This window comes from Camarhynchus parvulus, chromosome 3, assembly GCF_901933205.1.
Source record: "Camarhynchus parvulus chromosome 3, STF_HiC, whole genome shotgun sequence".
NCBI lineage: Eukaryota > Metazoa > Chordata > Aves > Passeriformes > Thraupidae > Camarhynchus > Camarhynchus parvulus.
The window spans coordinates 82,994,803-83,022,165 of record NC_044573.1 but is presented as its reverse complement, the minus strand read 5'-3'; the positions used below and the strand labels follow the sequence as shown (position 1 = coordinate 83,022,165).

General features: G+C 38.8%; 1 protein-coding gene across 1 annotated transcript; it reads left to right on the top strand.

Moving 5' to 3' along the window:
* On the top strand, positions 1-27,363 carry TDRP (testis development related protein). Its single transcript, XM_030946549.1, has 4 exons — positions 1-194; positions 12,124-12,183; positions 21,689-21,792; positions 24,079-27,363. The coding sequence occupies exons 1-4, from the start codon at positions 87-89 to the stop codon at positions 24,422-24,424; spliced, it is 618 nt and encodes a 205-aa protein (XP_030802409.1). The 5' UTR covers positions 1-86; the 3' UTR covers positions 24,425-27,363.

The window sequence follows — 27,363 nt, the reverse complement described above, 5'->3', positions numbered from 1 at the left end:
CGCCCCGGCCGGGGCTGCGGAGCAGCGCCCGCTCCCGCCTCGGCCCGCTCGCTGCCGGCTCGCAGCGGGGCCGCCCCGCGCCCGCCATGTGGAAGCTCAACAAGAGCAGCAAAGTTCTGCTGGACGACTCGCCCGAGGAGGAGGAGACGCGGCCCCGCGGGCCGCCGCCCGCCGCCGCCTTCGCGGCCCCCCAGGTAGGAGCGCGGAGCCCGGTCCCGGTTCGGAGGGGTCGTGAGGCTCGGCCCCGCTCCCGCTGCCCCGCTCTCCGGCGGCATGAGTAATCACTTTTTCCACCCTGGTGTGCCGGTAGGCTGGCCCTGGTCGGAGCTGGGAGTGTTTGAGCGGATCGCGCGACTGTCACCCGGTTTTTGGGGTGCTGACTGGCCTATCCAACCCTGTTTCCTTCCAGCAGCCGGCCTCCGGCGTTCCTGGGACTTGCTGTCCTTCATTCCAGTGGCTTCCTACCGCAGGGTACTTTCTCTCCCAACCCTAGGCAGAGGCACCGCAATCCGTCTGTTAAGCACGATACATTAAACAAGGATGTTTAAGAACATAACTTTATTTGCGCGTTTGTGTAGAACCCTGGTGTTTTGGCAGGATTGCTTTTTTCTTTGGTTTCACTGATGGTAGTTCACTGTCTTTAAATCACTGCAATCTTGTTTGAAAGCTTTTGTTGTTAAGTGTTAAATTAAATACCAACAGTGACTTTCTCAACAGATATAACCTGAAGGGAAGGGTATCAGTTGAGTATTGGGGAAAACAACTAAAAAGAATGTTTGTTGACTTGCTTTCAAAAACTTGGTAGCAATTAGGTATCCATCCGGCTCAGAAGCCTGTTATGCTGCCCAGTACAGCTTAGTGCTGATCTTCTGTTGCCACAGAGTTACTTTAGATTTTGAATGAGAGGTTCTGAAGTAAGGAGTTGCCCAGGGTTGTAAAACAGTGAGGTTTCTTTTCAAAAGAAGGTACTAAAGCCTTCCCAGCTTTCTACCCCGTGTTTATCTTGCCTATCTTTCTGAAAGAGCTTGAGTGCGTCTGGATAAATTATCCTCACCTTGAGTTTCTGGTTGACAGGCGCTGTAAGCTGTCAACACGTGTGGCAAGTGCTGAAGAGCAGCCTCTCCCAGTCACAGCAGTTATTCTCTCCATCTTCCAGCAGCCACAGCCACCAGTTTAGCCCTGCCTTGCCCTTGCCCCTGCACAGTAAACAGTAGAGCCATAGCCCTTGCTACTTCTTTGGCAGCAGCTGTGGGGGAGTCATACGGATAACTAGGATCTCCTCCTGTAGAAGAATGGGCATTCATTTTGGAGACCCCCTTCAGTGGACTAAGGGGGATTGTGGGGTTTGAGGCAGCCTGAAGTATCTCCCCCAGCCCCTCATACAGCATCTAACCTCTGCCTCCTGCGGTTCCTATCCTCAGGTGCTTGTAAGCTCCCACAGTTTCTGCTAAGCTACTGGTTTGTACCATCATAGCCCTCATAGACTTGCTCACCTCCTGAAACCCTTCTCGAGCACCAAAGGTTACCAAAAGCCTCCAGTAAATCCTACTGACTCTTCACTGCTCCTCTTCTCTACCACTAATGATCCAAGCCCCCTTTGAGGCTCCTGACCATAGGTTCCCAGTCAGGAGAGGATTCTTCAGGCTTCTGTCCAGACAATTCTCCCAGCCCTCTACTTTAGCAGCAGAGGCTGGAATTAGTTTATTTTATTTTGTCCAGTCCAATTGTCTTTTACTGTCCTGGGCCTCTGTTCCATTAGTTGAAGTCTCAAGTTCTAATGGTGATGACAATGGTTTCTTGTGCAAAAGAATTGCATTTTCATGAATTTTAAGAAAATTCCTTTTCAACTCCCAGCAGAACTGGGATACTGATTTTAGTGTTGAGGGGTGGCAGGAAAAAAATAAATTATTCTAAGTCACTAAATGAAATATTCTTGAAGACAAAGGATTCAGTAAGGTTAGCACAACTGTAGTGTAGCTTGGCACAGAGGCTGGAGTCAAGATTATAAGCTATTAGTTATTTTGCCCATTAAAATCAAAATATTTTCAAAGGAATGCAACACCCTGCCCAAAATATTTAGCGGTAGTCATTTTAGAGTTTGTGTACACTTTAAGAAAGAGCAGACTGTACAGAAAGCTCTGACCACTTGATTGACATAGTAATTGTCCTGATCAGGGCAGCTTTTAGGTCAGCCATAGGTACAATGTATCTAAGCCATGGCTGGGACAGGTGTCAAGGGAACCAAATGCACTTGTTCAGCTTGTTGTAGCTGACCTGGTTCATGTTCCTTGCTTTTAGTATATGAAATTCTTAATGTTTCATCAGATCCTGATTTTTTCTCCCAATAATATGATCGTAAGGGAGTGAAATCCAGTAATGTGTAGAGGGATTTGGTAATGATGTGCAGTCTCTGCTGCTGCATGCTGAGCTGTGTCAGCCAGCCCTCTGGCTTTGGAGGACAGCAGCACCATGAGAGCTTGGAGGAGTTATGGGAGCAGTTCTTGTGGTACCTTAGCTGTGCATGGGGATGCCTCAGTATGTGTGTAAGTGTTGTTATGGTACAGCCTGCTGTGAATGAAGGATTACCTCATAGAGATGAGAAGAATCCAGGATGTCCCTGATTTTTTATTGTTAGAGCCAAAATCTAGATAATTAGTGTGAGTGCTTTTTAGTAAATTAAGAAGCCCAGCTCTAGATCTCATGCAGAAGCTGACTGCTAGATTTAATTTCCTTTTCTGATACATCATTTGGTAAAAGAGGAGATGAACCAGACTCATTGTGTTTTGACTTTGATTTATGATATGTTGTTTTCCCAACAACGGTATTTTGTCTTTATTTTCATTTTTAATAAGCAATTGGGAAGAAAATCCTTAAGCTTTTACCATTCATGTTATAAATAAGGCTGAAACTTTTTACTTCAAAGGCAAGAAATTGGTAGTCACATCTATGTCATTAAAACAAACCATGTTGGAAGTATTCTAGTGTAATGAAATGTTGGTGCTGTATATTGTTTCTTCAAAGCTGAGAAAGAGTGAAGGAGTTCTCACTGTGCAACCTAATAATTAGGACATTGCAGTAGCAGACAGCAACAAAGAATTAGTCTACTATAAGTTAAAAAAAAAGCCCAACACAAAAAACCCCTTTGTTACTCCAGAGAAATTTTAATCATCCTCTTTAGATATGGAAGCCTGATTTGGGCTTAAGCAGACATTTGAAGTTGTAGACGTTCATAGTTTTTAAATAGAAAAGCCTAGTTTGATCTAAAAAAAAGTTTTGACTGTTCTGGTTTTGTGTTATACAGAATGGTTTGATTTTGTTCCAGGGGAGAACAAAAACAAATTTTAGAGCATGAAAATTGCAAGGGAGGCAACTGTCAGCCTCTGGCCACTTTTTAGCAAAAGTTTCTACATACATTCAAGTACTTTGAATTGTTAGGACTTATTTAAAATAGTAAGGTGTTTCCTGAGATAAGAAGGACAAGTAAATTTTGAAACACTACTTGTGTAAATAAATGTGTGGATTATTGTGAGGTTTTTTTAGGCCAGACAGTTTTAGACTGTATCTTAGAAGTTAATTTTAATTTATGCTTTGAAGCATAAATATTTTGAACTTATGCAATGAAGGTGCTTTATTCACTTAAGTTATAATTTAACATGAAGATAACTCGACATGCATAAATAGTACACACACATGAGATGAAATTAATGTGTTTTGTGTGTGTCTCTCTAAAAATATGCTAGAAATATACAGCAGTGCATGCCAAACTTGCATTCAATTTGGAATATAGTCATTATGTTTCAAACTGTAGTTGTTTTTTTGGAAAGGGAGAACTGCTGGGTTTGGATTTCTGGAAGGCATTGTTTTGGCAGTTGTGCTAAGTTCTTCTTGATGCAATCCTACCATCTAATCAGCTCTCAGAGATGTCAATGCTGTGTCGATATCGCGTGTAACTCTGACGTAAAATGGATCCACGTTAAAATCCACATCTATATATTAGGGGAGGGGATGGGTGTCAGGCTGACCTATATTATCTAATGAAGCTCTGTCTTTCATGTAAAAATATTTCAGAACCCTAGCCTTGATCTGTTCTCCCCAGTTGTATTTTTTGTTATGTTCAAAGAGAATATGTGCAAAAACATGTTTTATGCTGAATTTTGTTTAGACTTGCTCAGGATGTTTGAAGGTTGGCTATACAGAATTTTAGTTATCTCTTTTAATGAAGATGTTTAAGTGTCTGGTACAATTTTAATACTGGCTTTCATCTTGGAATGAGTTGAACTCAGACAAGCCCTGCAGAAATGGGTGGGAGCTGAGCAGCTTTTCTTATGTTTTACTAATACGTTGAATAAAGGGTATTTTTTTAATTAAAAAAAATAAAGTAGAAAATGTTAATCCAGCTAATGCCTTTCCTTCACTTTCTAGCCATTTCTGTGTGTCTCAGGCCTTGCCTTCAGTACTCTAAAAATCCCACCATACCTTCTCCTCTCTGGTAGCCTGGTTTTTTTCCTCTTCATTGGAGTGGTTCTTGTGACATTTCAGTGGCATTTTCCTGGCTAAAATCCATCACCTGTATTCTGTCATCATTCTTGAACAATAGATTGTGGTACTGTCAGTGAAGACTTTCTCGAGCCTTCCTTGGCCTGCCTTTCTTGCTTTTCCTCCTTCTTGTCACAGACAATCTTTCAGCAGCTTCTTGAGTGGGTCCTGTTTCTTTCTCACAGTCTTTCTGGAGCTCTACAGAGCTGGCAGTGTCTTTTGGGGCTTTTGGCTTTCTAAGTTTTAAATCCTTTTCATTTTCGAGGTGCTTCACTTTTTAATTTATACTGTCATGTTTTACACGGTTGACTGGGATCAGATCTGTTTCTCACCTCTTATCCCCTCTCTGTTGGCTTATTCTGACTCTTAGAAGTCCCCAAAGCACATATTGTCTGATTGTCTCCTATTACAGACACCATCACTATATATTTTTTTCTTTCAGCCAAGCCTCTAACCCGCAAGTTGTGGGTGGTTTTTATCTATTGTGTGAAAGAGAATTTGTGTCCTAGACTTCACTGTTGTTTCCTCCATGAATTCCAGGTCAAGTCTGCTTTCTCTCTCTCTCTCTCTCTTTTTTTTTTTCAATTATTATTTTTTCTTGCTGTCTAGACAGTTGAAATTCCTGTGCAGACCCTCACTTCCCATACTGGTGGTGATTACTTCCTCTGCAGCTTCTAATACCTATGTTGTGGTTTCCCATCCCTTAGTTCCTGTAAATTCCATTGCTGATATTAGTGTTGTTGCTTATGGTCATCCTCATCCTTCAGATTCCATTTCTTCAGCTGGCCTCCCTTTGTTTCAGGAAATTTGCATTTAAATCTCTGTCCTTACTTTCAAGGTTTTCCTTAGTGCATCCCCCTCCTCTCCCCCATTTGTCACTTTTATCACTTGTATCTTTCCTGAGCCTGTTCTGCTTTACTGGCCCTGATTGCCTGGCTTTGCCAGCAGCAGCCGTGTCTGCTCCCCTCCCCTCCAGCCTAACACAGAACTATCCACTCCCACTGATCCACAGGCCCACCTCCTTCACAGCTTTGCTGAGATCTGCTTTCCCTAAATTATTTGTTGTGTCTTCTTGGGGTTTTGGGAGGTTTCTGGAGCCATACTCTCCTGCCACTTCTGGACTTCCTACCATAAATATACAAAGTACAATGTAAATGGTCTTGAGAACGAATGAATAATTTTAATCCTTTACTGTTAAAGTAGGTTTATAATGCTTTTATAGAAACTATTTGCCAGACTGTGTGAGGACATCCATAACATAAGTAGAGTTACTAGAAGTTGCTGAACACTTTACTAGGTAGACTTTTTTTCAGCTCTGTCATCATCAAAGGTACATTTCCAACAAGTTTTGCTGCTGGTTCTCTGTGAGGAGCTCCAGGAAAATATCACACTGCACGTGTGATAAAAGCACATATCAAAAGGAAGCTGTACGTGTGCTGCTGAATACTGTAACAAAAAATGATGCATTCAGCCCATTTTGCAGAAACTGTACTAGGAAAATATGGCCATTACTCATCCAAGACCTTTACTGGAGACATGTAGTTTAATGGCAAATTCCATGACTGAATAAGAATTGTATGTCAGCTACTGTCTTTTGAATTAGCATCTATTGGTTTGTCTTCTGGATAAGGAAACAGCAAATATTAATTTCTGCTATGGCTAATTTGTTAAAAATAACTGTCAGATTTTCAGCTGGGAATTTCATCAAAATTGAAAACTTCACTGGAATAGTTGAATTGTTACAGAAATGAATTAAAATTTATTATCTGACCTTATTTGCTTCGGCTTTGACACTGATGGTTTTTTGATCTTAATACAGCTGTTTCCATTTCATGAAGGATATTTGAAATATTATAAATTAGATAAAACTAAATTCTTAATGGCATATGAACTTTTAAAATATTTTAAGGTGATTAATCTTTAATATTCTTCCAAAAATATTTCAGATAAGCGAAGTCTGAGTAAGATGTATTATAACCTCTTCCTACAGAGATACACAGTAATGTGAACACTTAATAGAGTAACCTTGTGTATTGATGTAAAAACAGAGCATAGGAACCTGGTGTTCCAATGTTTCTCTTTGTAATGCCAATAAAATTCAGAACTACAGAAGTATTCTTGTGTAAATACTTACATTCTGAAATTAATCTTCTCTGGTACACTTGGCCATTTATATCAATTGACAGTAAAAATATGGAAATAATTTAGATATTCTGTTTTAAAATGTAATGGAATGTGAAACAATAACTGAAGTAGTTGAATGAAACAGAGTTTGAAAATGCTAAGCAAGTTCTTAACAGCTGTGGATGCTAAAGAAAAGAGCATCATCTTTATTATGAATACTGAATAAATTAAAATTATTGGAAAGATGAAAACCAGTTTTCCTATGTTTTCGCCTCACAGTTGGTCTGGTGAATAGTAGGCAGTTATGAGAGACGGGAGCCTAGAAGATGGAAGAATTTTTAAATATGTTGGATGGGTTTTCTTCTGTACCTGAAGTAGTCACCCAGACTTTTTAAAGTTAGTGGAGTGAAATAAGTTCTTTTGGAAATGATCTGAAGAATTACATTTTAAAAGCATGTTTCCAAATTAGTGTTGTCTACAAACTGTATGCCAAAATTAAAGTATATTCTTCAACACACTTATATTTTACATTTTCTTTTTTTTATCAGCAGAAGTATTTTCAGGTTTGCTGAAGACTGGCAGAGGAAACTTGCAGCATAGAAGTCAGTGTCACTATTTAGATAGTTTATTGTCATAATAAAGATGTTTTTCTAAGTGTAGGGAGCAATCCAGTGTGGAAAAGTATTGTTTATAGAAGAGAATAAATGAATTTAAAATACCAAATTACTCTTAAACAAGACTTTAGAAATGCCTAGGTTAATACTTTTCATTGTCGACATTAAAAGGAGATTTTCAATTTACACCATCTGCCCAGATGGCTGGTTTGATTCACTCATTGCTTTAGGGACATACAAATGGAAGATTGAGATCTAGCAGTAGATGAAATATGGACGGGGCTGATCACATTATCTTGATCTTAGTCTAGGATATCTCTGCCAGAAAGGAGCAGAGGCAGTTCACAGTTTGGCACTGGAGTTTTTCTGCTGAACACATAGCCTCATGTCCAAGAAGAAAGTGATGTGTGACTGAGTAATGCAGCCTTTATTTGTTAAAATTGAAAGCTTTGTTTTTCCTTAAAGGCATGTTCAGTTTTGTGTGGGTGTTCAGGTACAGTTCAGCTTTGTTTTTCAGCTGTGTTAGAGGAATATTGAAACTAGTAGAGTTGTTTCAGTGCCCATTTAGCTGTATTTTAAGATGGTGATTTGGCTATGTGATCTCCTCTTCCCAATCTGTGTTGTTTCTGGTCAGGCTGTGTATATGTAGTTGTTCTACTGTTTGGTTTGTAATCAGTGTTGTGGGAATCTTTCCAACTTCAGAGGTTGACTTTCAGGTTTGTGATTTCCTGAACGATTTTCAAAATTTTCTTTTAACCCTTCCCCTTGCCTATCACTAAACTATTTAGTAGAGTTTGTGGAGTACTGGAAATTATGTTAAATTCTTCCCTGCAGTGTATCTCTTCAGGTGCTGTTTGTTTTGGGATTTTTTTTTCCTACTTAAATGGTACATTTGTGGTACATAACCCCATTGGCACTTAGAGACATGACTACCTAGACTTTATATTACGCCCAGTCCTTGAGGGGATGTGATGATAGGCAGAGGGGATGCAATAAGTCAGTAGAAGGGTGAGAATTGGTTCCAAAAGGACCTACTCTTTTAACAATAGCTTGTTTACTCTTATGTTTGGACAGCTAATGTGTGTGTATGTGTGCATGATAGGAAACTCCCCCAACTGTGCAGAGAAAATCAATAATATATCATTTTACTTACTAGAGCACAAGAAGGGCATGCAGGATGAAATGATGCTATTATTTCCCTTAACTCTTTGATGTCCAGCATTCTTCATCTTGGCCTGAATTATGAAAGTGAATGATCTAAAGAGACTAATTAATTACTTTACCACAAAGGAAGCTGAGGGAAGCAGATTACAATTTTGATCTCTGTACAAAAAGGTTTGTGTGCGAGTTGAATTAGTCCCTTGAGTACCTTATGGTTTGCAGTATGTCCAACAAAAGGGCACTTGTTTCCTTATGAAAACACTCTGTGCATACCAACCTTCCCCTGCCAGAACTGGAGGGCTATTCAAGCTGCTGATCAGCATTTCCCACTAGTGTTGGCATTTTCACCTAGAAATATCTAAATACTGTAATGTAGGTTTTTCTTTTATATTGAAGTAAAACAATGAATTGTCATACCTGTAAACCAACAAGACTAAAACATACTGAAATAATTTATAAGTGTTCAGCATCACTATGTGTTATGCAGCATGATAAAGAGTGAAGATGAGCTTTTTTGACATATAGCTGTACAGTAAATTGTCCTCTAAAGAAAATTGATAAACCAAATCATAGGCTTCCTCATCTCAGAATGGTAACAAAAGCAGGGAATTTGTATCAGGTGAAGGGTGTAATATAGTGCATCACTTAAAAATACAAATTATTCTGTTGATAACAAGGGAAGATGGGTTGTAGTGATGTCTCATCTTTCCTCCTGGGTTCTTCTCAGTGGTGGCACAGGTCCCCTCCCTCCCTCTGCTCTTTTCCTCTGTATTTTTTTTTTATTAGTACAAAGCCCATCCCTCCTGCAGGGTGCACAGGTCCCTCCTCACCATGTGGGCCATGGCTGGCTCTGAGCCTTTATACCTGCTCCTCTCCCACTCTTCTTGCTGTGTGGCATTAGTCTGCTTCTCTCTGCTTTCCCTAAGGATGGATTTTCCACAAAACATTTTCACATCTAGTCTGTTGGAGATGACTGAATTCAAACCTACAGGCTGTTTTTGAGCAAAGCATGGGATGTATGGATGGACATCGCAAGCACTCTGCCATTATCCAAGTCTCCTTTTTCTTCAGCAGTGCATTTAAAAGGATACTATGAATACTTTATTGGTCTTCTGCCCCAGAAAATGTATTTTAGTGATTGGATTCTCACCAGTTTTTCTTGAGGGTTTAATGTATTTCAATCTTTGTATTTCATTTCTTTAAACTTTGTGTTGTCCGCTTGCCATCAGCCTCATCATGCATCAGGGTTGCATGAGTATTGTCGCTGCAACCGTGTGTCTCATTCCTTAGGTGGTACCACTTTGTATAACCATGAGTAGTAACACTGTATTAATACAGAAACACAGTCTCAGTTATCCCTTTTTAAAAGAAGCAAGTAAGTACCCCTTACTTAGTGTCTACTATTTGCTGTTAATCATGTCTTTTGTTGACAGTGGTATTCACATTCTATTATGCTGACTCCCTAGCCCTGTAGGGTGCTCTTTGCATCTCCTGGTTTTCCCCTAAAGCTTTCACTGTGAAAATGCTTTGCACTCTTGCTTCCTTGTGCTCAGCCTTGCTAGAGGCTCTATGCCTTCACACTCTGTCTTTTCTTTCTTCTGGAACATGATATCTCTATGCACTTTCGTAATTTTATTTTCCTTCCTAAGATACTTGAAGAGCTGGAAGAATTAAAATGAGAGGTGTTATTTCTTTCAAAGGTACTAACAGTGTCTTGTTTGTTCTGGAGGTAGTATTGTTGGTTGTTGAAACTAATAGTTCTGCCAGCTCTGGATGTCTGAGAATTTCTCTTCTTACCATATTTCCCCTTGGAGCTTTCCTAGTTCTTGTTGATTTCTTTTTGTTCTTGGGAAAAATTTGGATAGAACAGGTGATGTATTCTCTAGCTCGTACTATGTCCTAGCAGAGACTCCATCATGTTAATTTTGCAACCTCATCCAAAAGTTGGAGAGCTGAGAGAGTTAAGGGGAAGGAGGGAGACTTCTGAATAGTATGTGTGAGCTGTTTTCATTTAAAACATGGTCAATGTTTCCCCTAAAATAGAGGTATAAAAAAGCAGTTGAAGTGGTTGAATTTAATTCGAGAGAACTACACAAATCTTAATGGTTTTGGTATCCTATCTACAATCCTCCTGTGTTAGGCAGCTAACTGAATTCGGAAGTTAAATAACTTGCTACAATCCACAGGAAGCAATAGTCTCATTTTGAATGATAATATGAGTTCCTGACTTTGTGTTCTCCCCCAGCAAGTAAATCTGGCTGTCTACAGCTCACTCTAGTCCAACATACAAATACTGTTGAAGTATTGAGCAATGGTCTTCCTACTGTATTCTAGAAATGCTCTATCCTTGTCCCTTGTGTAATATAAAACATTGCCTGAAATGTAGGTGGAAACATTAGTATGTAAATAAATATATATAAAGAGATGTAAATAAGTAAATATATATATATATTTTTTAAAAAAGCATGGGATTTGAAGCTGGTCTGTCAAAATGAAGCTGATACATCTGGGTCCCCACATGACTAGAAATAACATAACACTTTTGTGCTGGTTTTCTCACCTCTTTCTGATGCTGTTAGCAAAGTGAAGGAGGCCTTTGACAATGCATAGGAGCCAAGATAATGAGTGTCTTAGGTGTCTTGGGATATGTGCGTGTGGAGTGCATATCAACTCCTTAGCATTTACTTAAGTTGAAAAGGAAGGAGTTGATAAATTTGATTTTTAAAACAGTAAGTGGCTGACGTAATCAATATATGGACCACAGTGAATACTGGAGATTTTGTGAAACTGCTGCTTCAAAGGCACTTTGCACTTTTCTGTTTTAATTCTGTTTTTTCCTGAAACTGGGGTTAAATATTTTTGGTCATATGTAGCTGTTCTGGCTTTGTACTTGGGACTGTTTGTATTTGTAGTCATGTGTAGAGGAAAAAAAAAGGTAATATTTTTCTCATTGTAATACAGAGTGAAGAAATTGAAAATTGCAGATTTCCTCAATTCTATGTCCCACTTCCTTTATCTTTGACCTCTAAAGTACTCCCAGCAATGATCTTACTTGTCATGTCTTGAAGAGAGCCCTGATAGTAACAGGAGGGCCTGACAATAGTAACATAGCAGTTTAATTCAGAGATGGACAGAAATGCTTCCCCTACTGAACAGCCTTCACAGGCATTTAGCACTCTAGTTTTCTTCTGAAATCCACAGTTCTTCATGGAGGGGAAGGAAATGTGAAGGAAAGTGTTTCTTTGAGTTAAGGAAATGTAGGGCTTTTTAATATGAAGGAGGAAAAAATCCTGGGACATTCCTCTCCCCCCAGCCCACAGACAATGCATAAACCATCATCTAGTACAATATTTAGAAACTCAGTGCAGATCCAAAAAATTAAGATACTACCATTAAGATAAAAATCAAACTAATTGGACTAAATTTTTTATGATGCAAGGGTGTTTCTCCCATTGTGGTATGGGATTCTGGTTCTGTAAGGTTTGGTTTTTCATAATTCTAAGTGTAGATTTATATTTTAGTAGTGATGTTCACTTAGTTTTGTGTTGTAATCATCTTTTGTCAGTTTTCTTTTATGATGTGCCAAATAATAGTATAAAAGCATTTGTGGATAGTCTAAAATGTGTCAGTGCTAATTGTCAAACCAAAACTGACTATGGGCCTTTTTTATCTTTATCCTTCTTTTGAGAATAAAGACAAGTTTCTTCAAGATGAAGTTTCATCTTCAGTGTCACATCTTGCAACAAAGGTAAATACCTGTTCTTTGAAAATGTAACATCTAATATCGTATATATATTTCAGTCCATGTATGTTAGAAAGTTGCCAGCATTTCATGGACAGCTGATTAAGGAATTTATACAGTTCATTGATGATTTTATAATTGTATATGATCCTTGGTCATGGTGTTCTCATTGAAGTAATATTAGTAGTGCAGGATTAGTTGGAAAGCTCCCTTATTTGCTTTCATTACTGGGGAGGGGAAGGCATCCTGGTTTGTTTTTTCCTCCCAATGATGGCTATTAAAACACAAGATGAAAATAAGAAGCCACAGGAATTACTGAAGTCTAAAGAAGCTCTAAATTCTAGCTGCAACTGGCAATAAAAACATGAAGAGTAGAAGAGTTTGGGGTTGTTTATTCCATTATATGTCCACTGGCTCTCTGACCACAAGAGGTTAAGGATTTTACTTTGTATCTCTTTCAGGAAAGAGAAGTGGGCATGCAAGTTAAATTTTTTTACCTTGATATGTGTCCAAGAATCTTCTTTAATGTTCTTAAAATACATTAGTAGAAGATGAAAGAAGTGGAAGTTATTATGATAAGCTAGAGCTTGTTTTGAAATTCCATAGGTATAAAGAAAAGTATTTTAAAATACATTCATTAGTGTAATAGGATACTTTACATTAATATGTATAAACTGAACATCTGTGTCTGTTGCTTCTTTTTGTTCTGCTTCAGATGCAGCATTATTTTCCTTGAAAATAGAAGTCAGATTGTACTATACCTTTTTCTAATCTTTTGAAGAAGTATATTCTTTTTTATGAAAACATAAATTACCATGTATTTTATACCAAATGATAAATGTTTAGGGAGAGAATCTTAAAAAGAATCTATTTTCTATTGAAAATTTTTTTGCCCCTTTCTTAGTCATTCAGTAAGGCTTACTAAGTGTGTGTTCTGACTTAAAAAAAACAGAAATGTCACCAGACAAACCACTGCAGTATTTTTGTCTTTTGAAGGAAAACCCTCTTGCTTTAAAAATGTATTCTCAAGAAAGCACCTTATCCTTCCCATCTTCTCTTTCTAAAAGCAATTCCGTGTTTTATTTCATTGTTCTGTTGTCTTAGAAGCTGTCAGTACAGTGATATTCCAGAAGTTCTAAATTTTAATATGCTAATAAAAGGCTGATGAATTGCATGTGAGGCCTTTCCAGTACACACATGTCATGAACAAAGTAGTCTCCACATTGCAACAATGTGGTGATGAGCAGCAGAATTCTTGAAGAATAAGGTAGTGGATGAACAGTGTGTGTGCTCCTTGGGGAGACAGCCTTCCTGGTCTCTTAAAGCCTGAGTTTTAAGACAGTGTTGATGCCCATTTGCAGAGCAAAGCCTTTGACCTAGGTTTGGAGGTCTAAAATTAGGAGCTAGTCCTAAAGGCTGCAGGTGGAGCTTGGAAAATGGCCTTAGATCATGCTCTTGCAGGAAGCTGCCCTCTAAGCACTGAGGAACAGCTGATTGCAGTGCTGAACTTTTCTAGTTCTTGCATCACAGCTCTCTTGAAAGGCAGGTATATGTGGCTAAAAAACCTCGTGACATCTCAAAGTGAGGAACCATGAGGGGCTCCAGCGGTGCTCTGCAAAATGCAGAAATCTGGAACCTGCGTTCACACTTTGCCTGGATGTGTGAATTAGACAGTAAGTCCTATGAAGAGTGACTGAGGGAGCTGGGAGTGTTTAGCTTGGGAAAAAGGAGGCTCAGGGAAACCTTTACAACTACTTGAGTGGAAGTTGTAGGCAGGTGGTGGTCAGCATCTAATCCCAATTAGCCAGCAACGGGACAGGAGGAAATGGTCTCAAGCTGCATCAGGGTGGGGTCAGGTTGGACATCAAGAGGAATTTCTTCACTGGATGCATGGTTAGCATTGAAATGGGCTGGTCAGAGATGTCATGAAATCACCATTCCTGGAGGTGTTTGAGGAATGACTGGATGTGGCACTCAGTGCCATGGTCTGGTTGACCGCCTGATGTTCAGTCACAGGTTGGACTCGATGATCTCAGAGGCCTTTTCCAATCTAAATGATTCTATGATTTGGCCTCTGAAAAACTCAATCTTTGGGGGTCTCACTGCCATGCTCAGCTTCTGGATTAAAAATATAGTAGAAACTTCATCTGCAGTTGTTTTTAGGCCAGATTTTGAAAAGAGACAAAGTTTTGAGAAACGAAATAGATCAAGAACCTCAATGCACGCAAATCCATGGAACCTGATGAGATACATTTGTAGGTCCTGAGGGAGCTGGTGGAGAAGCGGCTGAGCCACTATCTAGCATACTTGAGAAGGTATGGCAATCTGATGGAGTTCTCACTGACTGGAAAATGGAAAACATGACCTCCATTTCCAAAAAAGGAAAAGAAGACCAGGGAACTGCAGACCATTCAGTCTCATCTCTGTGCCAGGCATGGTCATGAAGCCAATCCTCTTGGAAACTCTACTAAGGCTAATGAAAAATAAGGAGGGAATTGGTGACAGCCAACATGGCTTCATTAAGGGCAAATCATGCCTTTAAATTTGATGACCTTCTACAACAGTGTTACAGCATTGGTGATGAATGAGGGAGGAACAACTGAAGTCATCTGTGTGGACTTGTGCAAAGAATTAACACGATCTCCATGCCTTTAAGCTGGAGAGATGCGGATTTGACAGATGAATCATTCAGTAGATAAGAAATTGGCTGTATGGTCACATGCAAAGAATTACAGTCAGTGGATTGATGTCCGAGTGGAGGCCAGTGACGAGTGACATTCCTGAGTGGTTGGGGTTGGGACCAGGCCTGGCACCGTCATTGCTGGGGGCAGGGACAGTGGCATTGAGTGCACCCTCTGCAAGCTGGTGGATGGCACCAAGTCGTGTGATGCTGTCAGCAAGCTGGAGAGAAGGGATGCTGTCCTGAGGGACCTTGGCTGGACAGACGTGGACCTATGTGAACTTCATAAAGTTCAACAAGGCAAAGTGCCAGATCCTGCAGCAGGGTCGTGGCAGTCCCAAACACAAGTACAGGATGGGTGGAGAATGGATTGAGAACAGCCCTGCTGAGAAGGATTCAAGAGTGCTGATACACAGCAAGAACCATTGGTCTGCACATCAGAAGCTGGCTTGAGAAAATCCCCACCACCAATGCTTTTATATCTGTAAGACAAATTTGGAGGGGAGTTGGTTTTTAAATTTTGGTTATCTGTCTTCTTGCTCATTTTGAAGAGGTTTCCTGTCATGTGGGAAGAATGCTTCTTTAATTGAAGCTGATTGGCATTTTTATAACTGTCAAACACTTAATTGTAACTTTATTGAACTGTAGGGTACTTATATGGAAAATTATATCTCTGGCTTTTTATTTTAGTTTCATTTTTTTTAGGGGAGGAGTGAGGGAAACTGTGGAACAAACAGTTATTCTCAGTCAAGGTCAAGAGGAAAATCCATTCTTTTTGTTTATATTTATAAAAAATGTCTGCAAGTATTTTGTGAAGTGCCTCAACTTAACTGGAGAATTTTGATTCACCAGTTATCAATCAGTGAAAATCCTTGTGAAGGTCTGCTGAAACATGGTCCAAATACAAATTTCTGGAAATCTCATCTCATACATGCTGAGCAGTGCCTTTTAAGGGATTAGCTGCTTAACCACACAATGGTATTGAAAGTGCTGGTTCTCACTGCAGGTGTACAGCAAGAATGCCCTGTAATTGCTCATTTTGCTTGCTAAGACTCTGTCATGTGGCTTGTTCTAGCCCGCAGAGAGTGATTTCTGTGCTCCAGAGCCCTGCTGGCCTGGCAGTCTGGAAGTAGAAGAGTCTAACAGGAATACTCTGAAAGTACCAGTACCCACTCCTAATGCAGTCAGGGTAAATTCAAACATACTTGAATCTCTTGCTTTGTAAACTGCTTGTCTTGTACCTCTAACTCTGTGACCCACAGCTCATTATTATTCTTCGACTTGATTGAGTTCTATGCTTTTTTATCTCTCCCATTATAAAATGTTAGCCTGTATTAACCACATCCATCTGATGCACAAGTTTACCTGTTTTCAGATAAATTTACACCATCTTCCTCTTTAGTATATATCCATCTGTATCTGCGTACTTTTTTTGGATGCAATAAACTTTTGAAATTTGCTTTAATACTGAACTACTTTAGTTTATAGCCAGCTGTTAGTATTCCTGGTTTGTTGCCTTTTACCCTAATATTTCATGAACCTTCTTGCCCTCTAGCAGACCTCTAATTATCAACTGTTTACCTTTGACAGTAAAATTAACTGAAAAATCTCACTAGTGATGCTTTACTGTTTCCCAGTAGTCTCTTTGATTGTTCATTTTCCTGTCTACCTTTTATTACCTATTGTCTTTGCCTGTTTACCTATTATGGGAAGATAGTCATGTAATCATCAGAGTTTGTTGATGTGGTGAAAAATTGTGTCCTTAAAGTAATTTCTAGTAATAATACCTATGAATATTGTAGAAGACTTTCATTTTTGACCCATTCTGGGGCATTTTATAAAGTTAACTATCAGTAGACATTTGTTCCCTGTTTTATCTAAAGAAAGAAAAATTGCAGTCAATGTAAACAATTTGTATACAGTTAATTCACTTGAATCAATACAGGTAATAGCTGAAGTCTTACTATGAAGGTTGAGATTAGAGTGGAGCTTAGGGGTTTGGGGAGAGCCGTAATGTATGTACAAAGCTCTGATTATGGAAGAAAGCTGATAGATAGATTACTGCAATTTTCAGAGGATGCTTCAGATGTTATTATAGTTGCTGCTACAAAAAAGGTGCTGTTGCCCCTAAATTCCATGTGCTTTATCTTTACTTAATTGATTCTTAGCACTAACCTAAAAGAATGCAAGAAATGAGGGAGTTAGGTTTCTGCTGGCTTAAGTAGTTGAAGCAGTTTTCCACAGCATCACACAGGTACAAAACCATAGCATAAGGAAGGCAATATCAGTGAGCAGGCAGTGGCTTGGGCTGACCCTTTTCAGGAGCAGTATCTGATAAACCAGATCTGATAAAGCAGGTCTGCCTCTGTGATCCCCTCTCTCTGGGGATCTGTCTGACAGATGGGCACTGATCCTGAGGCCCTGGCAAAGCTGAGGGAAGAGGAGGGAGCAGGGGAAACAGCAGACAGCTTGACCAGGGACACAGACCACATCCTTTGCATGATGTTCTAGGAGGGACTGCTTGTACTCCCACTTTCAGAAGATACACCAGCTTTCTCATGGTGGAAAAAAAGTACTTCATAAGCTAGAAGGAGCTAAAGGAAAAGAATCTGTGCTCTGGTCTTGAGCTCTTAAATACCAATTGGAACAAACCATGATGGCTTTTCAATAGTTTGCCAGTTGATAGATTAATATGTTTTTTAAATTTCACTTTTTACTGATTCTTTTAGGTGATTGCACAGGGCATTGCTGCACAGGTTTTCCCAGCCTAAAGTGGAAGATACAGGAGAAAATTTATTAATTTATTAATTACTGTCATAGTCAAACTGCTATGAGACCAACCTGTATTTCTACTTCAGAGAATACTGAAATCGCTTCTTGAGAAGTTCCTGCTTTGTTTCTCATTGATGTTTTTGAAAAATAGTAGACTGCAGCATCCAACATGGTCCTCTAATTCTAACATCTGATGTTACAGTTCAGTTGTAGTCAGCAATAGTGCTCTCTTCCTTAATAAAGGTCCCCCCCCCCTTTTTTTTTAGCTGTCTCATGACCATTTCACTGAATTTTTTTTTTAAAACTTGGAGTGTACGCCTGGTTCTATCAGCCAGCTTTGATTTTCAAAGATCACCTACTCCAAGCTCAAGCCCAACCCATCAGGCAGAGAAAGAAGCAAAGGTGGCAGGAGGCATTAATTTGATATCCTTCGAAAACCTCAAACCTTAAAGGAGGCATTCTAGGGGTGGAACCAAGGTCAAGTGACCTGAAGGGAGTATAGATACACTCTTTGAGTATGCAGGGATGGGGTTAGGAAGGATTAATCCTACTAGAGGGGATTTTATCTGGCGAGCAACAGGAAAGGTTTTTCTGCTTGTACACCAGCAGCAGAGAGTGTGTGAAGAAGATGGAGCCTGGCTGTTCTCAGGGCGCTCAGTGAATGGGCAAGAGGCAATGGGCACAAACTGAAGTAAAAGAAAAGTAAGAAAAAATGTTTTCACCATGAGGATGTTCAAGCCAAGGAACAGGTTTCCGGGGAAGTTGTGGATTCTCCACCTGTGGAGATACTCAAAACCTGGCTGTCCATGATCCTTAGCAGTCTGCTGAGGGTGACCCTGCTTTGAGCAGTGGGGTTGGACTAGATGGTCTCCAGAGGTCCTTCACAGCTGTAAAGGATGGAATTTCTGTGAATTCTGAATGTTGAATTATTTTGTTTTCCAATGACACAGGGAAAAGTAGTTTAAAGATTAGAGAATATAATCAGGTCAGTTACATTTATAAAATTCCTAGGAAATTTTAGGAGTAGTACTTTTGTGTAGAGAGTTACATCATAAAAGTGAAATACTGAGCTTCTGACAGTGGATTGATGCTTTAAGCCCATATCAGTGCTGTGTTTTCATACTTTGCATAACTTTAATAGTTTTACATAAAACAAGTCTCCAGTGTGGTGAGGAGTCAACTTATTGAAGTGTTATCTTTACTTACTGACCTTCCTTTGACATCCATTGCAGGGAAGCTGATTGTTCTGGGATATGGGTCTTTCTCCAGGTGCTCTGTGAGGTTGTAAATGATTCCCAACTGATTTAGATTCTGGCAGTCTGTGATTGTGGCAAAAGGAGATGATGTTCATGGAGAGCATAACACGGCTGGTGTCTAGGGCCTCTTCCCCTAACATCAAGAATCATTGTCTTGAGGCATTAGAGGGTGCACCCCTTTAAACAGGGGGTATTCATATATGGATCTCTTGTCTGAATTTGTCTAATTTTTCTTGTGATGGTTCCCAGCCCTTTTTGGCTATATGGCTGCTGCATGTCAAACTGATGGTTAGAGGGAAAGGTGACTCCAAGATCTCCTTCCTGAGGAGCTGTACCTACCAGCTGATAGAGTTGTATGTGTTCCAGCTGTACTCTTTGGTTGGTTAAAAGTGTTTAAAGAGCTCTGAAAAGAAACATGGAAATGCAGCAGGCTGTTCTGAGGAATTTTGTTATTATGTGTCAGCTACATGGCAGCAGTAGTCAAAAAACAAGAGTGTTGCCTTAAAAACAGTTCAGTAGTTACAAAAAAGCTTTTGGAAGTGTGAAATGTGTATTTGACCGCCTCCTCCGCTAAGGTTTCAATTCAGGAGTGTGCTACCACTGACAATCAGGAGTGAGCTGTTCGCTCCTGGTCGGTGCAGTGCAAAGATGCTTCAGCAGATCGGTGCCGGTGCAGGCAGGCATAGAAGAGGAGACTTAGGATAGTAGGAAGAGGTTCTGGTTTCACTCTTGCAATTCCTGGTTTCTTTCAGCCTAGTCTGTTTGATATGTAGTAGGCTTTGTGCAGTGAATTATATCGCATATAGGCAAAATGTAGTTTACTTGGGCATTGGTGTTCTTATGCAGATTATCCTGAGAGTGTTTCCTTTGGAAACCCTAAATAAATAGTGGAAGTGTACCTTAAATGCTTAGCATGCATTTCTCCTAAGGACTAGTTGAGAGAAGGAATAAATCAGTTACAATCTGGGTATTAGCCTTGTATGTACCTACCAAATACCATGGACATGAAAATATGGAAGGAATGGTACAATGTGTACATAGGCAATGATTTACATACAAGTAGAAAGAGTGCAGAGCTTGTAAAAGTTTATCCAAAGACCTGCACATAGAATAGAAATAAAGATATCTGTGAATCAGAATTGGACAAATGAAATTAAATTTAAAAAAAATCTAAAGTTAAAAAGTATGGAAAGCTTGGAAAGCTTCTGGCTGCTTTTTTTTTTTTTTTTTCTTTAGGATTGCTTGGGTATCTAGACAGTGCAGCAAAGGTTGGGATTGCATTGTTGCATTGGCAAAGTATGTATGATGTTCTAGATTAAAGAAGGTGTATGTACAGGTATATCCTTTTTGTTACATTGAATGTGTGTGTATAAATGCTTGTCTCCAAGCATTTAATCAGTGTTGTTCTTTAAAGGTACATATAATTTAAATGAAGCCTCTTCTATGTCCTGAATTTCTATCTGAATATTTTTTCATAATCAGCAGATTTATTAGATGGAAATGACTTGATGAAGTATCATTTTTGAAAGAAGGCAGCTTATCTATGAATTGCATCATCCAGTTTAAAGGGGAAAAGAATTTTTAAATGCAACTTGTAGCTGTGTTTTTGCCTTTGGTGGCAAAGGTTCCTTCCCCAAAAGGCCTGAAATAATAGAATTTTAGTAAGATAGCAGTTGATGGAGTCATGGAATGGTTTGGGTTGGGCGAGACCTTAAAGATCATCTAGTTCCAACCCTCTGGCCATGGGCAGGGACGCCTTCCACTAGACATGATTGCTCAAAGTCCCATTCAACCTGGCCTTGAACAATTACAGGGATGAGGCATCCACAACTTCTCTGGGCAACCTGTTCCGGTGCCTCACCACCCTCAAAGTAAAGAATTTCTTCCTAATGTTTAATCTAAACCTACCCTCCTTCATCTTAAAGCCATTCCCTCTTGTCCTATTACTACATGTCCTTGCCAAAACTTCCTGCTTGTCTTGACAGCTGTGGTTTTGTTTTGATTATTATACTTCATAATGTATCATATTTTTTAATATAGTCAAGTAACACTGACAGACTATCACTGCTGTTCTTACTAAATCCTGTGAAGAGCAGCAACTTTCATGTTCTGTGCTTGGCACACACGTGTGTGTTTTTGTGAGCATGCTGTCAAAGTAAAAATATACCTATACCTATACCTAGGTATTTTTCCTTGAGGGAGGGAGAATGAAACCTTTGATAAAGTTTAAAAAGTAATTTATGCTATATGCTTAATGGTCACAGTAAATTTAGAGAACACACTGTAGTGCACCAGTGCTGCATCACACCTGGCACTGGTGAGCCAATGCTCTTACCCTTCTTGCTTGCAGGGCAGGAGGTTGCAGTCTGGTGATCACAGAGAGGGACAATATGTGTAAAGTGGGTTAAATCTAAAGAGTTTCATAATGTGTGTGGCTGTCCTGTCTGTCGACTCTTTCTAGGCATGACTGTTTCATTTCTTGTCTGCTGAAGCCCTTTAGACTGTCTTTAAAGCTATCTAGATCCTCTTCTTACTGTGGTACATTAAAATGGAGCCCAGCTGTACTTGATGGCATCACAAAACCATGGAGGATTTGTATTGTTTGCTCAGCAAGGGAGAACTCTTGCTGCAGTCACCAGACCGGCTCTTTTCCCAGGCATGGCCATCCCCTGCAGCTCCAGCAGCACCGTGTGCAGGGGCCACAGCCACTGCTGCCTGCCAGCCCCACTGTCAGCAGTGGCAGCCCCACTCTGTGCCTGCCAGTCTGTCACCCACACTGATGAGGATTTGCTGCTCTCTGTAGGTTCAAGGTGCAAGTTTCCGGGGCTGGAAGGAAGTGACCTCCATGTTCAATAAAGATGATGAACAGCAATTGCTAGCAGGATGCAAGTCTCCAAAATCCAAAGGGTGAGTAAAGCCATTTGGTCTATCTGCTATTAAAATACTATTAAAACACAGAAAATAGCTGTGCAAATTAATGGAGCTGGATGCTGACGAACAGCAGTGCTCAACTGCTGGAAGTCAAATTGACCCAGGAAGTTTTATGGGCAAAGCTATATATACATTAGACTTACAATGAATAAGGCATGCTGTATTAGGAAAGGACAGATGATATTTTAAACATTTTTCGGCTTGTCAGGGAAGAAAAAGGAATTTTGCTGCATAATAATTTTCTTACTGTAGAAAAGTAGTAAAGGTTTGTGGGTGAAAGGGTCATTCTCAGACTTTCACTATCCTCTTAGGGATTAATTATGGTTGAGTTTACAAATTCCCTTTTTACATGTCTTACTCTCTCTTTTGAAGTCTTACTACACCTAGAAAGGTTAAGTGGAGTAGCTGTCCTAGGATCTGGAAGTCTTCCCTGTTGGCACTGCGCTGTGTTTTGGCACATTTGTGTGCTGGTATGGTGAGGGCAGCTCCCTGGACAGAACATCCTTCCAGACCATCTTCTTGTTACAAGTGTGTGTAGGCTTCACCTGCATGTGCTGCCTCACTGCCTTGGTTACAAACCAAATATACCATATAGCAGTAGATCTGTTCCTGCCAAATATTAGCTTTGATAAGCTAATACCAAAGCTAATATCAAAATGGCTGATTTGCTGTAGCAGGCTTTGTCTCCAGTTAACTTTGAAATAAATGTGTTTCAGGATGCAACACCACATATCTGCATATAGGGGGTGTATGTATATAAATAAACAATTTAGAATATAAATCCATATATTTTATTTCCATTTGAGCCTTTTCCATAAAACTTCCCAGAAGTTCCCAGCCACTCACCCTGTGCAATCTTATGGGTGTTTATTAAGATGATAGGCTACTGTAATAATGCTTTGCAATTGATGCTGAATGTAAGAACCAAGTAATACAGTGAAGACAGTAGAAGTATGATAACAGAGTTACCACCGATGTAGAAAGCTATTTTGGTATTACTATGAGAACTGCCTATTTTTTAAGTTCAGGATATTTTTCTTAATTATATACCATGACTATTACTTTACTTCTAAAGACACATGCAACTTTTAAGTGTGCTGTTTACAAAATACAGGAAAGGTGTTTGGTGTCTGTGGCTGGTTTTAGCAAAATGAAATTTCTGAGAAATCATAAATTCAAAATCCAGTAAGGGAAAAGTGATTTTTAAAGGTATTGGTTGAGTTGCTCCTGTTTAAATATGATAGAACTAAGCTTTCATTAATGGAACAAAGCTTTTTTAATAGAAATGTTTAAAAGAGATTCAATGGTGAGTTTAGTTGTGGCTAAGGCATTGATATATTACTACAGATAATGTTTTCAATTTGCTTTTTAGCTCATTGATCCGTTAAGGTTGTGTCTTTCACCCCTGGTGTTCAATATTTCCTTGTGGCCCATTGTTTGATTATATACATAATTCTGCATATAAAGTTATGCATAAATATTTGACATTCTGTAATTCAAATATTTCACTCTGCAAAATTATTCAGGTTGAAGATTCTTAAGGGGATAAGAAAAGTAATAATACGAGTAGCCTTTCAAATGTCTGAGGGGGAAGTTCCAGTTATTTTTTGGGTTTGGGAGGGGCATTTTGAGAGATCTTACCAGAAATACAAAACAGCTATTATCACATTATTGTGTGGTTTTTAATGAAAGTATTAATCAAACAGCTTGGTATCTTTTAAGTCCTGATACTGTGTACACCAACTATTTTGAGGTGTAAGGTTTAACTGGTAAGATGGTAGCAGGTATATGAAACTGAGTAACACAGTGAGTGTTAAAGCTGATGTTAGAACATTTTCAAATTCTTTCTACTATTGTAGTCCTAGGTTTTTTAAAATTTGGTTTTGTTTTTTGTTGGTTTTTTTGTTAAAGTTCTAAATTGTTCAAATGCATCCTAAAATCCTTCATACATTTCCAAAGGCAGCTCTGTGGAGTTCACCTCACAGGAATGGGGTGGGGATAGTGATGTGTCAATTCTCTTGTAATAGAAAATGACCATACTCAGTCCTCTTCTGATTTATCACTGCAGGATTCAGCTGTGTTTGGGTTTATGTGTATGTGAGGGTGTTTTTCCTGAAGCTGACAGCAATGGATGTGCTGCCACAGGCTGACAATGATTAGCGCTCCTTACTGTAAAACATAATTTAATTGAATGTTTATTAATAACTACTACATACATTCTTAAATGAAGGAATTAATCACGACATCATTGTTATTTTCTAGAACAAACCTAAAACTAAAGGAAGAGATGAAGTCTGAAAAGAAGCCAGGTTTTTGGGACAGTTTGGTGATAAAGCAGAATGTTCCATCTAGGAAACCAGATGAGATTGAGGGATGGGAACCACCACAGATTACCACTGCTGACTCTACCAGTGATGCAGCAACTCCTTTAAGTGACTATACAGCCTGGTCAGGCTGGGAAGATGAAACCAAAGGCTCCACAAAATACACAAACCTGGCCAGCTCAGGAAACAGCTCCAGGTGGAGTATCAAATCAGCTGGAAAGCTGGTTAGTATTAGACGTCAGAGCAAAGGTAACCTTACTGACAACTGGGAAGAACTAGAATGATACTGGTAATACTGGTGAAATACTTTATACATAAGAAGAGAACAGTTCCATGATTTACTCACATGTTTAAACCAAAATCAAATCTGCTCAATATTGCACCTTTATACAGTAATTTGTTTTATTCAGATTGTTACAAATTTTTGCTCACCTGATAGTAAATTTTCTTATTACATTGTTAATAGCTATGTTTTCCACACTGAAAAAAAGTAGAGAATCTATTTTGTGCCTATATTTCACATTCAGACTCTGCAGTATGTCAGATTGTTGATTTTACCAAAAAAATGTAATTCCTTAGTGAATGTATACACTGGTTGTAAATTTGACTGCCTTATGAAGGAACTGCCACTAGCCTGAGGTCCTGCTTCTGGTATTTGAGGGCCATTCAAAATTTTAGTTTTGATGCTGTCCCTTTTAAACTAAGAATACCAATCTGTGGCTTGCAGGGAGACTGCTTGTTCTTAGTACTGTTTTCCAAATCTTCAGCCTCAGCTTATGCTTCAGCTTGTGCATATAAGATGCTGAGTGTCACATTGTGCTGTACTCTGTGTGACATGGGAAAATACTGTTCTGATGTAATTCCTTCCATTACAGGATTGTCACCAACAGTCAGGGTCTTCCAGAGTTGGGGTGTTTTTTGTGTTTTTGATTTTTTCCCAGCTTTTTTGGTTATTGTTTTTTGTTTTGTTTTGGTTTGTTTTTGTTTTGTTTTTGTTTTTTTTTGGTTGGTTGCTTTTTTTTTTAATATTGAACTTCTTTTGACAAAGCTAAGTTTCTCAGTTTGTAAGATGCGTGTTATGACAAAAATAGAAATTACTGAAAATTTGGAAAACAGCATTGAGTAAAATGTAAGATGATGTTAGTATTCTGGAGGAATATTGAATCTGGATGTAGGAATTAGTTGCTTCTTATGGAAGGGCATATGTTGGCATTTTTTTACAGTAGCTGATCCTTCTTTTACAGACAACCTTTTTGGTTTTGGCTGTGTTTTTCCTTCCTTCCCACTGCATAAGCAATGATCGAATTATACTCCAGCATTTTCAGGGTAGCTGAGTAACTGAGCCATTGCAAGTATGTGCATGCACACAACATTTTTGTTGAAAAGTTCCATCTTATTAGCTACTGATACTTTGAGTTTTTGATAAAAGAAGGTGAAATGTTAAACTTGAGATTTGAAATGTATATATGACTAATAAAAGTGCCTCTTTTTAGCATATTGTCTCTCACTAGTGGTGCAGCTGATGTCAGATCCAAAGTCAGTTTCTGTTTTGTTTATATGACCCACACAAAGATTACTTTAACGTTCATGAATAAAAATCAAACCAAAAGTTTCATAAGAAATGAACAGTAGGCCTTTTCTCTCCTGATTGTTAAACTGGTGTAACAGAACTGAAACTTGACTGTCTAGCAATATGGCCAGTGCAGTCAGAAGATGAAGCTAGCATGTCAGAGAAAATCAGCAGTTTTACAAGAAAGTATAGACCTTTATGTAACAGATATCTTGTAAAGATATTTTTGCAAGAAGCTTATGCTGTTGTAAAGGCATGCATGCAATTTTTTTCTAAGCTTGTTTCTGTTACTGCCACATTACTCCTCCTATAGCTGTCTTTCTCCTCCTCCAATTCATGTGTAGTTTTCTGGCTTGCAGTTCCTGCATAGCTATTTTTTGGAGATTCCTGCTGAGATGTGCCTGGAGGGAAACTGTAGCAAAATGGTCTTGGTAGTTTGGGTTTTTTTCCTAATATTGATAGGATGCTAAAAGACATTGTTCTGAGGTTTACCAAAAAGAATGGTGATGTTTTGTGCTACAAAACAGAATCTTAAAACTGGCAAAAATACTTGTAAAATTTGCATTAGATATTAAAAAGTATTCACAGGGGAGAAAAGGTTAGCATTTATATTGCATTGTTTAGTCTGTGAGTAAACTCTATTTTTGCCTTGGGCAAATATGTATGCAGAGGTTAATTATAGGAAAGAATTAGTGTTCTTGGGTATAGTATGCTGCATTTTATAGTTTATGGAATGTCCTCTAAGGCATGAGCTAGTATTTAATTTGGTTGTTGGTGCTGATCTGAAAGAACAGAAAAAGATCTGTTAGCAGCCCTTAATATTCTCAAAGATGGACTGAGAACTTTTAATTTCACTCCTGATGAAACTATTTATACTGTGACTAGTAAGGGTTTTGCCTTGCACATTATACTGTCAAGTGCCTGTTTCTCACCTTGATGATGTGTTTGATGCACAGCTTAACTGCAACCTTTTTCAATTTATTTTTAGATGTATGATAAAGAATATGCTCACAAATATGAAGCCTACTATAAAACAAAACTGGGTAATTGAGATGTGTAAAATTCCAGTTTCACTCCTAGTGATGAAAGTTTTGGTGTACTTTTTAAGTGATATTTCCTCAGAAATAACCATTTTAAAGATCAACATAATTAAATTTAATATAATTTATTGTTATGCTTTAATAATGTATTTGTCTGTTGAGAACTCACTGGTGTGAGCTTTCCATCTCTCATGTTTATAAATGTGTCTGAATTTTCAGAATGGGGTCCTTTCATCTTTTACCTTTGTTAGATGCTTAACTACATTTAATGTTATGAGCTTAAGCTATACACAGCTCCATATGTGGAATAAGTGTAGAATATATCCCTTAATATTTGTTTTGAAATTGCATTTCAATCTATGTGAAATGCTTTAGAAGAAGGTAGCATTAAGATGGTATGATAAGATTGCACAAAATAAAATATAGTTTATATTGCTTTCTCGTAGCCAATCTGCATGATTGTTGGCGTGGTTTTGATGGGAATTAAAAGCTTTGTGTGGCTGTTACTAGTCACTTAGCTCTGAGCAAAGTCCTTTCTGAGTATTTTTATTTATTAGCATCATTTGCAAAAAGAAAAGTAGTATTTTCCATATGAATAAAGATTTAGTTTGAA

What these genes read in the sequence shown, in the direction of transcription:
- TDRP (XM_030946549.1), top strand. Translation starts at nt 87, where the DNA reads ATGTGGAAGCTCAACAAGAGCAGCAAAGTTCTGCTGGACGACTCGCCC. An exon ending in TGTCACATCTTGCAACAAAG is followed by an intron (nt 12,184 to 21,688) that starts GTAAATACCTGT and finishes TGCTCTCTGTAG; the next exon opens with GTTCAAGGTGCAAGTTTCCG. An exon ending in AAGTCTCCAAAATCCAAAGG is followed by an intron (nt 21,793 to 24,078) that starts GTGAGTAAAGCC and finishes GTTATTTTCTAG; the next exon opens with AACAAACCTAAAACTAAAGG.